This window comes from Apus apus, chromosome 10, assembly GCF_020740795.1.
Source record: "Apus apus isolate bApuApu2 chromosome 10, bApuApu2.pri.cur, whole genome shotgun sequence".
In the NCBI taxonomy this organism is placed as follows: domain Eukaryota; kingdom Metazoa; phylum Chordata; class Aves; order Apodiformes; family Apodidae; genus Apus; species Apus apus.
In genome coordinates, this window is record NC_067291.1 from 15,268,875 (window position 1) to 15,283,999 (window position 15,125).

At 49.8% G+C, this 15,125-nt stretch overlaps 1 protein-coding gene across 1 annotated transcript in view; it reads left to right on the forward strand.

Annotated features, from left to right (window-relative positions):
• Positions 1-358: 358 nt before the first annotated feature.
• Positions 359-15,125, forward strand: part of ST8SIA2 (ST8 alpha-N-acetyl-neuraminide alpha-2,8-sialyltransferase 2) — a 33,335-nt gene continuing 18,568 nt past the window's right edge. The window contains exon 1 of the mRNA XM_051628729.1: positions 359-580. Coding sequence (XP_051484689.1) covers positions 483-580 — 98 coding nt within the window. The 5' untranslated portion in view covers positions 359-482. The remainder of the gene's footprint in view (positions 581-15,125) is intronic.

The window sequence follows — 15,125 nt, forward strand, 5'->3', positions numbered from 1 at the left end:
GCGTTGAGCTTTGTCTTATTTTATTACAGTTTTTGTCCTTTCAGGGAGAAACCTCCGCGTCTTCTCTCCCGCCCCAGCCAGGACTGACCCCGCCACGCCGCGCCGGTGCGCGCAAGAGCGGGGACGTGCCGCGGCCGCGCAGGGGCAGCGACAACAAAAAAGCAAATCCCGCTGGCAAAGGCCACCTGCGGGGAAGGTGCCGGGTGTCCTCCCCACCCACCCCGGGACAAGGGGCCTCGGCTCCCGGGACCGCGCTGCAAACTTTCTCGGCGGGGGGCGGCGGGGGCGGACCTGCCCCTTCGCCCCCTTCCCTCCCTCCCTCCCTCCGCGCCGGGCGGGGCGGGACGGGCGCTCCGCGGGCGCCGAGGGGCGGAGCGGCCCCGCCGGGCGGCGGCGGCGCCGAGCCGGGACGCGGCGCCGCGCTCCGCACCTCGCGGAGCGGCGCGGAGCGGCCCAGCCCAGGCTAGCCCAGCCCGGGAGCCATGCCGCTGCCGTGCCGGGGCTGGACGCTGGCGTTGCTCACGTTGCTTGTCGGTTTTCTCATTTTCGCCGATATCTCTGAGATCGAGGAGGAGAGCGGGTAAGTACCCACTTCCCCACCGCGGAGGGGTGCGGAGGGGCGCGGAGGATACGGGTGCTAGAAGCCGAGGAGAAGGAGGTGGAGGCGGCGGCGGAGAGGAGGGGGGAGCGCCCGGACAGTTTCTTTGTCTCCTGCTCTCCCGGTTTCTTGCCGCGCCGAAGTGGGAAGGGAGCTCGCTCCGCTCCCGCGCAGCGCCGCGGAGCCGGCGGCAGCCCCGGGAGGGCCCGCCCCGCCGCCGGGCAGGACGGGGTGCGCCGGGTCACGGGGCCGGGGAGCGGCCACGGCGGTCTGGGCAGGGGTGCGGGGGCTGGTAACGCTCCCCTTGGAAACCCCGAGATGCTGGTCCGGGTAGGGATGCTGCAGCAGGTACCGGTCCCGTTAGAGACAGTGAGGTGCCGGTCCCGGTAGGGATGCGGGAACAGGTACAGGTGTGGGTAGGAATGCTGGAACAGGGGTAGGTCTGGTTAGGGATGCTGGAGTGGGTACCAGCCTGGTTAGAGCTGTTGGAGCAGATGCTCTTCGGGAGAGCGGGGTTTGGGCGCGGACGGTGCTCAGGTGTTGAGGGTTTGGTGGAGCAGGTCCCTAAGCGGGATGCTGGTGCAGACAGTTTGGTGGTCGGGGCTGGTGGGGCAAGTTACAGTCTGGGGGGCCTCGGTACCGGTCCTGGTCCAGATGGGCGTGGTGCAGAGGCCACCGGTTCTCGGGGATGATGGATAAGGAACCAGTCTGCAGGATGCTGGAGCAAGACCCAGTCCACAGGGTGGGAGAGATTGAGCAGAGTGGGGGTGATGGAGCAGGGTGGGAGAACTCAACCCACTTGTCTGTCCCTATAGGCTGTGTCAGGGGCTTTGTGATAAACCCTTCCTGGCCACCTCCCAGGTGGGTGTTTACCTGTATGGCAGGGGCAAAAGCAGCCTCAAAGTCTCGGGAGAGGAGCAACACCCTACCCACCTCATAAACACCATCTCTTAGGGCTGCTTGAAAACTTAGGGGATGAGAGGAACAAATGCAGAGAGGCGGTTTTGCATTAACTTGAGGAACTCACTACAGCAGTGTGGGAAAACAAACAAAATAATTCTAGTAATGTGGGGTGCACTCGTAGTGCCCGACTGGCACAAGGTATTTCTGCTTGGGACCAGGTGGCATTGCCCACTGTGTGTTGCATCAAAATAAATACCTGGCACTTGGAGCTGAAATTGTAAATGAAATACAGTGACATTCTTCGTTGTTTCATTGTTACATTATATTGGGCACCACAGGCGAGAACTGCTCACAGGTCAGCAGCCTTGTCCAGAAACATCCAGCACCAAACTGTAGGTTACCAGGCTAGATGAATGGCTGCTCTGCAATGAGCTGGCACGATCTATGTAGTACTGAAGGAAATTAAGAGCTTTTGAAGGATCCTCCCCATCGGACAGGCTGCTCTGAGCCCCCTGTTTTCCTCCCATCTTCTTTTCCAGCTTATGTTCTTTCTTCTCTCTCCTTGTCTATCTGCTAGATCTGTCCGCTAGAACTTGCTGTGCCCTTATTGAAAATCTATTCTGTGTTGTTACTTGTCCTGTTTTCACTCTGGTTCATTAGGGATTCCCAGTGTTGTGGGTTTTTGTTGGTTTTTTTTCTCCTGTGCTTTTTGTGCATTGTATGGAAATTGGATGTTTGCTGGCAGCTTATCTCCAAGCCTTGGCATCCGAGTTTGTTGCTGTAGTTCCTCCAAGGAAGTACTGCCAAGCAGTGCAGCAGCAGAGACAGCAGCAGGGTCAGACGAGTTCTATAGAAACAGCAAGCAGCTTGTTCCATAGAGCATTTCTGAAATTGCAGTGCACAAGGTAACTAGCAGAAGAGAGGAGCACCCTATTCCCTAGGGAGTGAAGAAGAGGTCCTGCAATCTGGTGCCCTCTGGTAGGCGTTAGTCCCAGACCAGTTTTTCCTTGATGAGCTCCCAAATCAGCTGTGCTTCTGATCCAGGGGTGCACAGAGCAAAGATAGGACCTGCTATTTAAGAAGTGATCATGAAGTAGGGCAAACTGACCCATTCTATTGCTTTGACCTCTCCCAGCTGCTTCTTTTCTCCATTCCATGTTTGAAGTGGTTTGGGTTTGATGAGCTCCTTCATCTCAAACACTGTAAGTGGCCAAATGCTGTCTGTCTTACACCCTAAGCTCTTAGTACAGGAGCCTGGCACAAAGAGTGCTTCATCCCCTTGTGCTGCTGTGGTACCAGGGATGGTCAACACCATGCTTTGACCTGGCTGAACTATATTCCTGGGGAGATGTGGAAAACCCAAGTGCCTGATCTGCGGCAGCAGGCCAGGGGATGATAAAGTGTTTTCAACTTTAAGGGCCAAGTGATTGCAGCATCTTTTGCAAACCGGTCCTGTAGGTGACAAGGATTGTGTGACAGCAAATGTGTGCAACAGTGTAGGGAAAAAGACCCTTCTAGAGTTGTCCAGGAGGGAACAGCTCCTCTCTGTGAGCGGTTTGGGAGGTATGGGGTTTTTGTGCAGCAATTGCCCAGGTCAGAAATTTGGATCATGTGGCTCAGAATCCTCCTCTACACCCCCATAGGCCCCTGTGTTCAGTTCTGCCCATGTTAAGGAAGGAGGAGAGCCAGGCGGGTGTCCCCTGGCAGGCTCATGGCACCAAGTGGGGGCTGGGAAACACAGGCAGGTGCAACTCTTTTCTTCTTGTTCCTTGGCATCAAAACACTCCGTAATTATTGTGAGGAGTGAACAGCTTGCCCACTTTTACACATACCCTGCCTGTGATTTGGATTGTCTTTGGAAGAATATGCTTCATATGGATGGGAGCAGGGGGAGCATATTTCTCTCACCTACAAATACTGAGAAATAGCAGAAAGAAAGAATAAAGTGTTAATTAGGTACAAAGTAAGAATATAGTATTACTGGCAAAAGGGGGGGGGGGAAATCATGCTGTTTCTCCAAACAGTAAGTTCCCAGGTGAAGGGAGGTAGGAGCTAAGGGTGGCTGGAGCTGCTCTGCCAGCCAGAGGTTTCTGAGAAAGATGTTTGCTTCTCAAGCAGTCCCGTCTTGCTCTTGCAGATATTCTTACCCCACCTCCTGCAGACGGGAGATACTGAAACAAAGAGATGTTCAGGGCAAGGATGAGAATTCAGCAGTTTCTTGCTCCTGACCCTGCTGTTATTCCTTTCCTCCAGCCACCCCTGATGTGCGGATTTTCATCCTGCCACATCCCCGTGTTTCCATGCGTGTGCCCCCGGCGCACAGCCCCCTCTCCGGCTGTGCTGGGCGGTGCTGCAGGGTCAGTGGTCGCGCTCTCCTGGGCTCGCCCCTCGCCGGGTCGTGCTGCCGCGGCCCAAGCACTGAAGTGTTGCCCTTGTGAACGGGCTTGACACTTTGTTTCCCACCAACCACCTGGTTCCGGGCTGCTGAACTTTTCCTGCAGCCCGGTGCTGCCGGCGTTTCCCTCCATCGCTCCTGCTCGGGCTCTTTGTTTCGCTGGAGGGAAACAAAAGGTACATTCGCGTCTCTCTCGGGGAGCACTAAACGCGGCCGCAGCCGTTTCTTCACCCACCCCAGGACAGGGGAGCGGGCCAGACCTCTCGCCGTGGAGGAAGACAAAGGACTCGGCGTCGAGTGGGATAATTATTGCCGGTGATGAGGAGGAAAATTCAGCTCCTTGGTGGCAGTTTTTAAAGGGACTCTTCGTTAATATGCATCTGCTGTAGCAGTTCTGCAGGGGTCCGGCTGTGTCCTGATTGTCTGTAGAGGGAGCTGGTGACCTGCTGCCTCCAGGTGACTTCTCAAATTAGCTGTGAGCCATCTTAGGGAGCACTTGACACTTGGTAATGGGTCGGACCTTTTCTCTGCTAGTCCAGACCACATGCCTTTTTATCCTGATTACAAGAGGAATTATATTCTGCTCTTCTTAAGTGATGAATTGGAGTACTTACTATTGCTGGCCGGCCTGCCTGCCACCTTGTCAGTGAATTGCCACTTTTTCCTCATGTGCCCTTTTCTAATGTCTCCTTTTGAAGGCCCAGGAATGCCACAAAAAGATTTTGTGTCCTTTATGGTGGCTCATGTGCTTGCTCTGAATGGTCTGTAGTGTGCTGTAGTCATAACACTTCTTGTCAAGGTTGGTCCATGGGCTATAAATGTCCTGCTTGGGTCTTTGGGGCTGTGATTTACTGCACCTGACCCAGAGTCAGTCTAAGACTTGCTCTCCACTAGAACATTTTGTTGAAAAAGGTGTGATATTCTACCAACATATACTTTTGTGCACGCATACAGTGGGTGCACACAAGCCGACAATAATCCAGGTTGGTCTGGAGGAGTAATAACTCTGTCCAGAACAGAAGCCCACAGGCACCTTGTAACTATTCAAGTCAGTGGAGCCAATGGAGAGAGTTTTGTAGTTGTAGGGCAGGGCTCTAAATAAAGCCCCATGACACATCAGGCTGGAAGATAGAAGCAATGTTGGAGCACTGGTTTGGCCAAGAAAATACTCAGTGTAGGCTTTAATGGCAACTCTTCTGATGATAACTTGAGCTCAAGGAGCCTATGTTAGGCTGGGTGCAGTGTTTCCCTTCCCTGTAAAGCACTCCTTCATCTCCTGCTGCCCTGCAGGGCTGGCTGCCGCAAAGATGTCTCCAAAACCCCTGTGCTCCTGCCCAGAGTAAGCTGAAGGAGATCATAGAATATTTTGGGTTGGAAAGGACCTTTAAAGGTCACTCTTTCATAAGAGCGTGTAATGATAGGACAAGGGGTAACAGCTTTAAGCTGGAAGAGGATAGATTTAGATTAGACATTAGGAGGAAATTATTTTCTGTGAGAGTGGTGAGACACTGGCTCAGGTTGCCCAGAGAAGCTGTGGCTGCCCCATCCCTCGAAGCGTTCAAGGCCAGGTTGGATGGTGCTTGGAGCAACCTGGTCTAGTGGGAGGTGTCCCTGCCCATGCAGGGGGGTTGGAACTAGGTGATCTTTCAGGTCCCTTCTAACCGAAACCATTCTATGATCCAGTCCATAGTTTGTTTCCTTAAGAAATGGCGGGAGCAATGAACCTGCAGGGGATCTGTCCAGCAGAAGGGCTAGGAGCAGCAGGGTGGAAAGCACAGAAGAATCTAGTGGAACAAAAAGAAAACTCAGCTCTGTGAACATTAACAGTCCCTCTAAGGGCTTTCCAGTACAGTTGGTGAAAAGTTACTCTTTGGTCCAGTCCTGATTGTCAGCACCTTGCAAGACCCCCAAAAGAGGGAATCCCTGAGCTTGCCGAATGGGGAGGGCAGTGGCTGTGCACTTCATCAGCCAGTGCTTCTTGGGTGCAGAGTTGCCAAAGCCATGGCCAGTCCTACCCCCAGAGCAGCAAATGAGCAAAGCAGCTCCTGCAAGTGCTCTGAGTTTCCCTTTTCATAAAATTTTCAAAGTTGGAAAGGACATGTAGAGATCATCTAGTCCAACTCTCCTGCTAAAGCAGGATTGCCTAGACCACATTACTCAGGACTGCACCCAGGTGGGGTTGGTTTTCCATCTCTAACCTCACAAATGCCCTATTCCAGTCTGGAAGGCAAAGGAAATCTTTTTCTCCCTGGAAAGAACAAGGAGTTGCAAATGTTGCTCCATTTAGAAAAGGCTTGTTGAGCAGCTAACGGGGAGGTTAAGTGTTGCAGCCATCAGCAGTACGGTGCCCATACTGCTCCTCCGTGCTACTGCTGTGCTCATGGGCAGAGCAAAGCCCAGGGCCATGGCCAGCAGTGACACAGCAGATCCAGCTGCCACCGTAAGCCCCTTCTGGCCTCTTCTGGGCAAGGATAAAGGGCTCAGTTTCCTCTTGCATTCTCAGCAGCAACTGTGGTTATTCTGCTAGAACATCTGTTCGTTGGTGCCTACTTGCATGCCAGATGTGCTTTTGATCTTCCACAAAAGTGTTTAGCAGGAGGTCCCTTATCTTTACTTGGGCTTTCAGGCTACAGGTATTTTGTTTTTTCATCCCTGAGACCAGCACAACTTAAATATATCTACAGGCACAGTTGCTATAAAAACCTGTTGTTGCAAAGACAGACTTCCTTTAATTGCCTCCATCATTTGTTTCCTCTGGGCCTGGGTCATCCTCAGCAGCAAGAAATAAGCCCAAACTACAATATTAAATGAAAATTATTTTGCCACATCTCTGGTTTCTGTTCCAAGTTGCCTCTGGAAACAAAGGAGTTCCCTTGCACAGTAAATCCACTGTGGAGCAGAGTTTCAGGTATCCTTCAGCAAACACCACGGCAGGTGTCAGCAGCTCTGCCCTTTGCAAAGCAATAGAAAAAAAAAGGGGGAAAAGGAAAAAAAAAAAGTATATTTACAGCTCCTTTTTCTTTGTGTTTTCACTGTCGATCTAAACAACTCCTTGCCTTGGCTGAGCAGGAGCCTTGGTGGTGGTTTTGATCTTGAGAGATGCATCTTTGTCAAGAGCAGCAGCGCTGTCTCCGATCGGGAAGCGAAAGGGCCAATCCAGGACACGGCGCTGCCAAAACACAGTGCTGGGTAGTGGCAATGGCAAGGCAGGAGCAGGAGGGAAGATAGACCAGGAGGGCAGCACATGGTCAAGGTGCTCAATGTGTGAGTGGTGGGACCAAAACAGTCCAGAAGCAATGCCATGTCCTGCCATCAGATAACCCCTTAGGAGGATTCCCTGCGCCAGCCCCTGGGTGATCATCACTCTTGAGGGGCACACAGTAAGGCAGACACACAGTCAGCTGTAGGAATGCTCCCCTTGGTCAGGCCATCAGCAGCTCCAATCGCCCTGATCCCACTACCTCTGCTGGCCCCACTTCTGACCCTTCTGAGGTTCTTTGTTTACATGGAGTTTGATTCCTCGTGCTAGCTGCCCGTGCGCTGGGTCAGCTCTTTCCAAATGTAAGTGCTGGACTCTTTCTTATTGCTACTCCAAATGAAGTCCTGGTTATTACGTACAGAAATCACAAACAAACACCAAAAATCCCCAGGCTGGCCATCTGCATGCTGGGCACACCAGCCCTCCCTGCCCAGTGCTCTCCACAGGCAAGACTGCTTTTAAAAGCCCATATTGTTGCAGACACAACACAGTTTTGAAGTGCTCTCTTGAGGCCTCCCTCAGATGAACAGCATCGTGGTGGGCTCCAGGTATTGCCCATGTGTCTGACAACTCTAAATCAATGAATGGTTCGTCTGCTGAGACCCATCACCTCCCAGCCCAGGCTCTATCAGCATCCTCAGGAATAGGTTTCAGCTCTCAGGCAGCAGCTACAACAGGGAATATGTCCCCTGCAAAGGTTAAGCATCATCATAAGGCATCTCTAGCACTTTTTAAGACACCCAGGCATGCATTTGACTGTCAACCTGCAGCTGCTCAGTTGGTCATTAAACTTCTCCTTCTTACTGCTGCCTGGACTTCCATGGTGTGTCTTTATGAACCAGGGGAGGAGAGAGCAAGCCAAGTTCTGAAACCACTATTGGCTTTTCAATATTTGGCATCTCCTTTATCTGGGGAGTAAGTCCCTGCAAAGGCCCTGGAATGGCTCTGTTGTTGGTGAGTGCTTGTTATGGTGGGCAAATAGCTCAGGCAGCTGCTGGCTGTGGGATGCAGCTCTCATCCAGGCACTCCCAGCCTGTATGCATGCTGGTACAGAAGAACCATGCCAGGAGGATGTCACTGCCCAGAAGAGGTCCTCAGCATCCACATCAACAGTGGAAGAAGAAACCACATGAGACCTTTAGTATTCCAAGGGGCCATGCAAAGCAATGGGAAAAACAGGCAAGAGATGAGTGTGGGAGGATGAGCCTGAGCATCCTCAGATATTGTATATTTTCATATTGCACCATTCCCATTTCCCAAGGTATGTGGTATCCAAGGTGCTGCAGGGCCCCTGGATTTCTGCCTTTTGGGACACATTCAGGGTGACCGGATCTGCTGCAAAATAGATGCTGTGCTCTTTGCACTCCTTGATAGCTCCGCTCTGTTGGCTGAAAAAATTATCTTGGGAAAACTGTGCAGTGTAAGTATGTTTTTTAAGCAGTGAGGCTTTTGTCTTGGCTCCTTTCTGGGGCTTTGCTGGGCTCTTGGCATTTTTTTTCCTTCTCCCTTCCAAAGGGAAGGCTAAATACCAAACACCATGCCCCCCTTCTCCCCCAAGTCCCAAACCCCTCACTTTTTCCTGCTTCAGTGTCTTTGTCTGTACTGGCTGTTTCATCAACACACCCAAAGAAACTGAACTGTTGCCAGGAATAAACTTTTAATGGAAGTCCTGTGAGGAAGGAAGGAAGGTCCTGCTGGTTTGCAGGATGGGGAGTGGTGAAGGGTGTGACATCTGAGTCCTGTGAGCACATGAGTATTTTGTCTTTACAGCAGTACTAAAACAAGAGCATCATGGGGTGATCGAGTCAGGCTGTGCTGACGTTATGGTAAATACATGTGGATGTGAGACCTGATACTCTACATGTGATAGAGATTTCTCTGGCTCAGGGAAAGCACATTCTCGCTTGGGGGCAGAGCCTGGAAGTCCTGGAGCATGGCTCCTTTGTGAGCAGCAGTAACCTTCAGGCTGCTCTGAGCATCCTCCTGCCTCTTGCAGGTCCTTCAGGGCAGGGAGCTCAAGGCAAGGACAGAGGTTTGGATGTGGTGCTCTGGTGACACCACGGCAGAGTGATCCTCAGTGTCCTGGTGGCAGCTGCCTGTTGCCTTGTGTCCTTTAGTCTTGTGCTGTTCCTGCTGATTCCTCACCAGTTTTGTCACATAAGCATTTCAGCCTAATTGGCTTATTCCCTATTAGGCAATAGGTGTCTCTGTTTCGCAAACTCATACGTCTTGATTCCTGCATCCTCAGCATATGCTTGCAATGATTGCACACCATGATTTGCAGCCAAGCAGAAACCTCAGGGCTAAACCTGGCTCTCATTTTCCTGGGACCTGCTGTGGAGCCACAGTTGCTGCCTGACAGGTAGGGATGCTGAGCACCTTCCCATCTTGTTGTGGTCCCTGGGAAGGAGCCCACAGGATGGGTGATGTGATGGAGGTGGGATTGGGGTATGGGAGGAGGCAAGAAAGGTTAGCAGAGCTGGTTTGCATGAGACTGACAGATCTGCCTTTCCCCATGGTGAGTTATAGCAAGCACCTTGAGCAACTGCTGCTTTTACACTGAGTCTCCTTGGCTTGCTGGAAGAGACTACACCACCAGCAGGCTGCACTAGCACTGCCCCATGGCTCGTGCACCAGAGCTCCATCAGGCCCCCAGCAGGACAAGGTGATCTTCCTGAAAGCCATGGTACAGGCACACTCCCAAACGTGGTCATATGACTCAGTAGAAATAATAAAACTTGGAGCAGCAAAAATAGTACCTGATATTTAGGAAGTTTTTGACACTCAGGCTGCCAAGATGTGACAATATGAACAAGTGAGATTTTAAACACATCGAAGTGCGATTTCAAATGTCTCATCAAGATGTATCAGAGGATCTTTCATCCTAGCAGATAAATGCTTTAGAAATATCTTTCAAATGAATCTCTACAGAGGGGACCGTACTTGCCAGGCAAGTGCAGGTACACAAGGCTACCTAACAGCCACCACTTCCCTTAATCACAGTCTCCTCCATGTGCTGTGATAAAAGCTGCAAAACTGATTGGTGAAATGTCACAGGGAGTGATCTGCAAGTGTCCGATGTCCTGGCTCCTCCTGGTGTGTTATGGGAAGTGATACAGGGAGGTGAGATGAGAAAGGAGCCTGTGAGAGCTGCATTTCTGGAGGGGGGAGCCCAGGTATTAGAGCAGGTGTGTGATGTTGTGCTTGTACATGGGCCCGAGGTTCAAAAATGCATCTCTGACCTCATCATTTCTCACCTGGCTTTGGCTTTTCTTTCTGGTTTGCAAGCTGGTTTACATGTGGGGCTAACCAGCATTGAAGCCTTTCCTCTCCAAATTTTTTCTCTCCTGTGATAGTATTTAATGGACATGAGAGGACTTCGACCTAAAACCTGCAGAAGCCACTTGAGTGTCTAGTGAGAAGCTCGTAAGGGCACTTGTCTGTGAATGTGGCCTTCTTCCGTCTTTTCAATAAAACCCTGATGTGCAGATGGAAAGCCACGTTATGGTCCCCAGGGAATCCTTATTTTCAGCCTCTGGGCTTGGTTCCTGCTCAGTTGGGAAAGCCATGTTATGGTCCCCAAGGAATCCTTATTTTCAGCCTCTGGGCTTGTTTCCTGCTCAGTTTGGGCTCCCTGGGCACGTTTGCTTCCCTACCCCGTGGGACGGGCTGGACAGGTTGGCACTTGGCAGTCAATCATTTTCCCTTTTGTAGACAACTTGGAAATGTAACCATTTCCTCCCCCAAAGCTCTGGAGTAGCATTTGCTACTTTGCTGGTCTCAAATCCTGAATTTCAGAGAAGAAGAGGGAGAGTTTAAACCTATATCCCAAGCAGCGGTCAGAGCAAATCCTGCTTCACCTTTGAGGACTCAGGGAGCACATGGCTGAGCTTAATGACTGTACTGCTCTTAGCAAAATTAATTCGCTCACGTAACAGAGCAGTTGGTGCATCCAAGCCCATCTCTAAGGATGGCATGAAGATGCCAGCTCATCCCTAGTGTTACATGGTCTGGCTTATGCTCGTGAATGCACATGAGATTATATATCACTGTGAGTGTCTGCAGGAGCAAAATCTATATCGAGTTTGAGAGGAGGGGGGTGATTTATGTGTTTGTATTTCATTTTCAGTGGCTGGGCAGCATCTCTCTTTCCCCAAAACTGTTAGTTACAGTGCCTGGGTCCATCTAGCCACAAAGCAACATCTTGCAGAGGGTCTGTGAGCATCCTGCTCCGCATCCCCTCCCCACCTAGCTGCCTCAGGGACAGCCCATGGGTTGAGGGGGCAGTGTTTTTGGGAGTGATGGTCCCTGACCAGGCCTGCCATCATGCTCAGGTGCTTTTCAGATAGAAAAAAGAAATTAACAGTCTTGAGGACTGTATCAGAGCAACCCTTAAAAACCTAAGTTTATATACCTGGTGATTATTTTTCAAATAAACATGGCTTGCAACCTGCAGCCATTTCAGGAGACCAATAGCTACATGTGCACTTCAAACCAGTAAGACCTTTTCAGATCATGTGCATGGTTCTCTGGGTGGTGCGTCCTGCCCTCTCACCCAGCAAGGGCTGTACTTGCTCTCAGCAAGTAAAGAGCAGCATTTTCAAGAGCACAGGTCTGCTGTAAGCCCATAGTGCCTGCTCCTGTCCTGACTTGTGGGACTGTCCTTTTAGGTGTTACAGGCCAAGCCACTTCACCCCCACTGTCCCAGCCATAAAACAAGGATCATAAAATGCTCCTAATACAAAAGCAGGCTGTGAAAACTTAATTAGTAGGTGTTAATAATTTGAACTCTGTTAAAACTGTGGCACTCTGAACTCTCTTTCTGAGGAATTCAGGTGAATAAATTCTGTTTAACAATCCCCTGAGGGAAGGGGTTACAGAGATGTTATTATCTCTTTTATGTGGAGGAGAGAGAAGGGTTGGTCAAGGACTTAGGTTGCCCAAGTTCAGGAAGAAGCAAAAGTTTTGGTCCATCAGGAATGGGCTCCACAAACGTGTCTCCATTGGTGACTGGGTATGGCTGAAATTTCTGGGTAGTTCATACTTCTCGTACCCACTTCCCCTGTGGATTCCCTGACACAGAGGCTGGGGAGAGGCAGGAATTGGAGGTGGGTATTGTAAAATATCCATGGAAAACACATTTTTTAATTTGTAAGCCTGAGAATATATGGATGTGTAAAGGCTGTTCTTAGAGATCCTCTTGCCCAAAGAGGCTGGGTGACCTACTTGTTCAGTCAAAGCAGCTTTGATTTCATGTATCGAAATTGCTCCAAGCAGGACTGAGTCATATCTAGCAACAATTAAGATAATCATTTATTAAGTGGGAAACGATGAAAAGGGAAGCAAAAACCCAAACCAGTCCATTCATAGTGGGTGAATAGAAAAGTCTTTGCATACCTGATTTGTCAGGAATTATTCATCCACAAAAATTTGGACCTGAACCATAAGACAATTTTCTTTCTTATTCCCTGATATGTGAATCAGTGTCACTTTACATCTGAGCACAGGGTGTTTTGACCTATATAATATCTTAGATAGTGAAAATTCAGCTTGAAATCTCAAAGCAAAAATGAGAACGGATGGCATGAGCCAGTAATATGGCATTAGCACATGGAGATGCAACTTATCACTGGAAAACATCCTGACAGAAGTCAAAAGAAGAGCGTTTTGTAAATAATAGGATTAAGAGGCAGGTTGGTACTTTGTGGAGCTGGCTATACAATCAAACTGATAACAACTAGATTAATAAGGCAATTCAATCTAAACATGGTGTAGCACTAGAAAGCTTTTCAGAATCAATGCCTATCTGTGCAATTTTAATCGAGGTTGGCCTTTGCCTTTTGAAGCCAGGAGATTTGAAACTGCAGGTCAGAAAGGTGTAATAAAATGGACTGACTTTTTTTTTTTTTCCTTTTTTTTGGAAGTGTGCCTCTTAATTAGTGCCTTCCATTTCTTAATGTTTTCCTCTTCCTTAGGTGGGAGAAGTGAAGCAGTGCAGTGATACTGGCTTTCCTGTGTTGGTACTGAAGTATGGCAGAGCTTGGAAAATGCCACATTTGGCTCAACTATGGGTGTTCTGAGCAGCTGGTTTGCCTGGCTGGTGCCCAGGGGTGGGCTGAGCTGAGCAGAAAGGCTGGACAGGGCAGTGTCACCCCATGCAATGTATTCACAGTGCATGTTGTCTTTGTACAAAAAGAGACTGAAGAGAAGGTGTCCAGAACTTGCAGTGGCCACAACTGGCCAAATGGTTTAGAAGTAAGAGGAGCATTTTAGGGTTCACTAAATCAGCAGAGACCTTCTGCCAAGTATGCCTCAGTTTCAGACAATACCCATGGCTCGGAGAGAGAAACCAAGCCTGGCACAGGGAGCAGTGTCTTTGCCAGCATCTTAGGTGTTCACCAAGGGCATTCTGTATGCTTCTGGGCCAGATGCTGCCCTACAGTGGTGGCTGTGGCCAACAAAGCCCTGTGCAGTGGAGCAAGTCACAGGAAGATGGCTAGCAGAGACCTGCTCTCTCCTCCCCTCCATGTTCATATGTGGCAACAGAACACTTTGTGCCATCTTTGCATGATGATATTTTGAAAAGTTCTGCATTTCAGTGTGAGTGTGTGGAAAGAGTAATCCATGAAACAGCCCTTGAGAGGCTGCTGGGAGGGTTATCTGGGCGGCCGACGTCCTTCCCCACCACCTCTGCACAGAGTGAGCTGGGAGATGTGCTCTTAACTTGACTTCCTCACATCCAGCATCTTCAGCCCTGATGCCTGCCTGAATTTCAGGAGGAGACAGGCACAGACCTGTCGCTGGGGGCCTGTGAAGATAGATTGGTTAAATGCATTTGAATAATGAGTTGTGATGCTTCAGATGAGCCCCGCTGTAGATGCAAAACATGGATGAGGTGGGAGCTAATAGGTGTTCTCCACTTCCTGATTTCTGTGATTTATTTTTTTTCCTTTTGCAGAGTTTGTGAACCAGCATTTATGCGGGGAGCAACATTTCTTTTCTAAGACCTTAATCTAGTCCCTATCTGTCTTATAGCAAGTGTGAAGGAGTGTGAATCCCATTTGGAAGGCTCCTTCAGAATAGACCTCTCTGAAAGGATGCGTGATTTGCACACTAATCCAGTCTGCTCCCACACCCTGCAGTGAACCCCATTAAATGGAGGCTTGTTAAATGCCAGTAGGCTCTAGGAATAAACTAGTCCTGCTGTTCCCTTGATGCACCAAAAAATGAAACTGCTCACAGACTCTCAACTCTGTTAAAGGAAAGAGGAGAGTGTTGGAGCAGGAATCATTCTGACTTGGCCATAGATGGTCTCCAGCAGGGGGGAGGAAAGGGGCAACCATCATGGCATTTCCAAGGGTTTGATGTTATGCAGTGCTGAGGGCTGTGCTCAACATAACAAAGGGATTTACATCACATTCTGCAAGTCTGAAACTCTTTTTTGATGGCACCAAATGTTCATGCACTCATTTCTTTTTCATTTATGCTTAATGCATTTGGGATTTTTTTCTGGACTGGTAGGAATTTGTGCTTCTGGGATACATGTACACTAAGGTATATATTTCCAGTTAACAATATTTCTGCTAGAAGAGAATCTGGTTCTCTTTATGAGCCTGTTCATTTGGATGTTTATGCAATGGAAACAATAAAACCAAGCAATGAGCATGTGGCAGTTAAAATGTGTCGGTCTTGGAGCCCAGCTCCCACTGAGCATCACAAAGTGGGCAACTGGCTCTTTGTAACCCCTTTGAAAATAGCAAGCTGTAGCAAAAGGAGCAGTTGGCTCTGCAGCCAACTAGGTGCAGACCAGTATTGTATGTGTGTATTTTTACAGGTGGATTGGCAGGTTGTATGGGTGGCATTGGTTTCTGAAGGGGCTTGGTCCCTGAAATTCTTCATTATAGCATCAGTCTACTGCCTGGTGCTGGAAACTTTGGCTCTCCATTACCACAGGTCTTCTCAGGCAGATC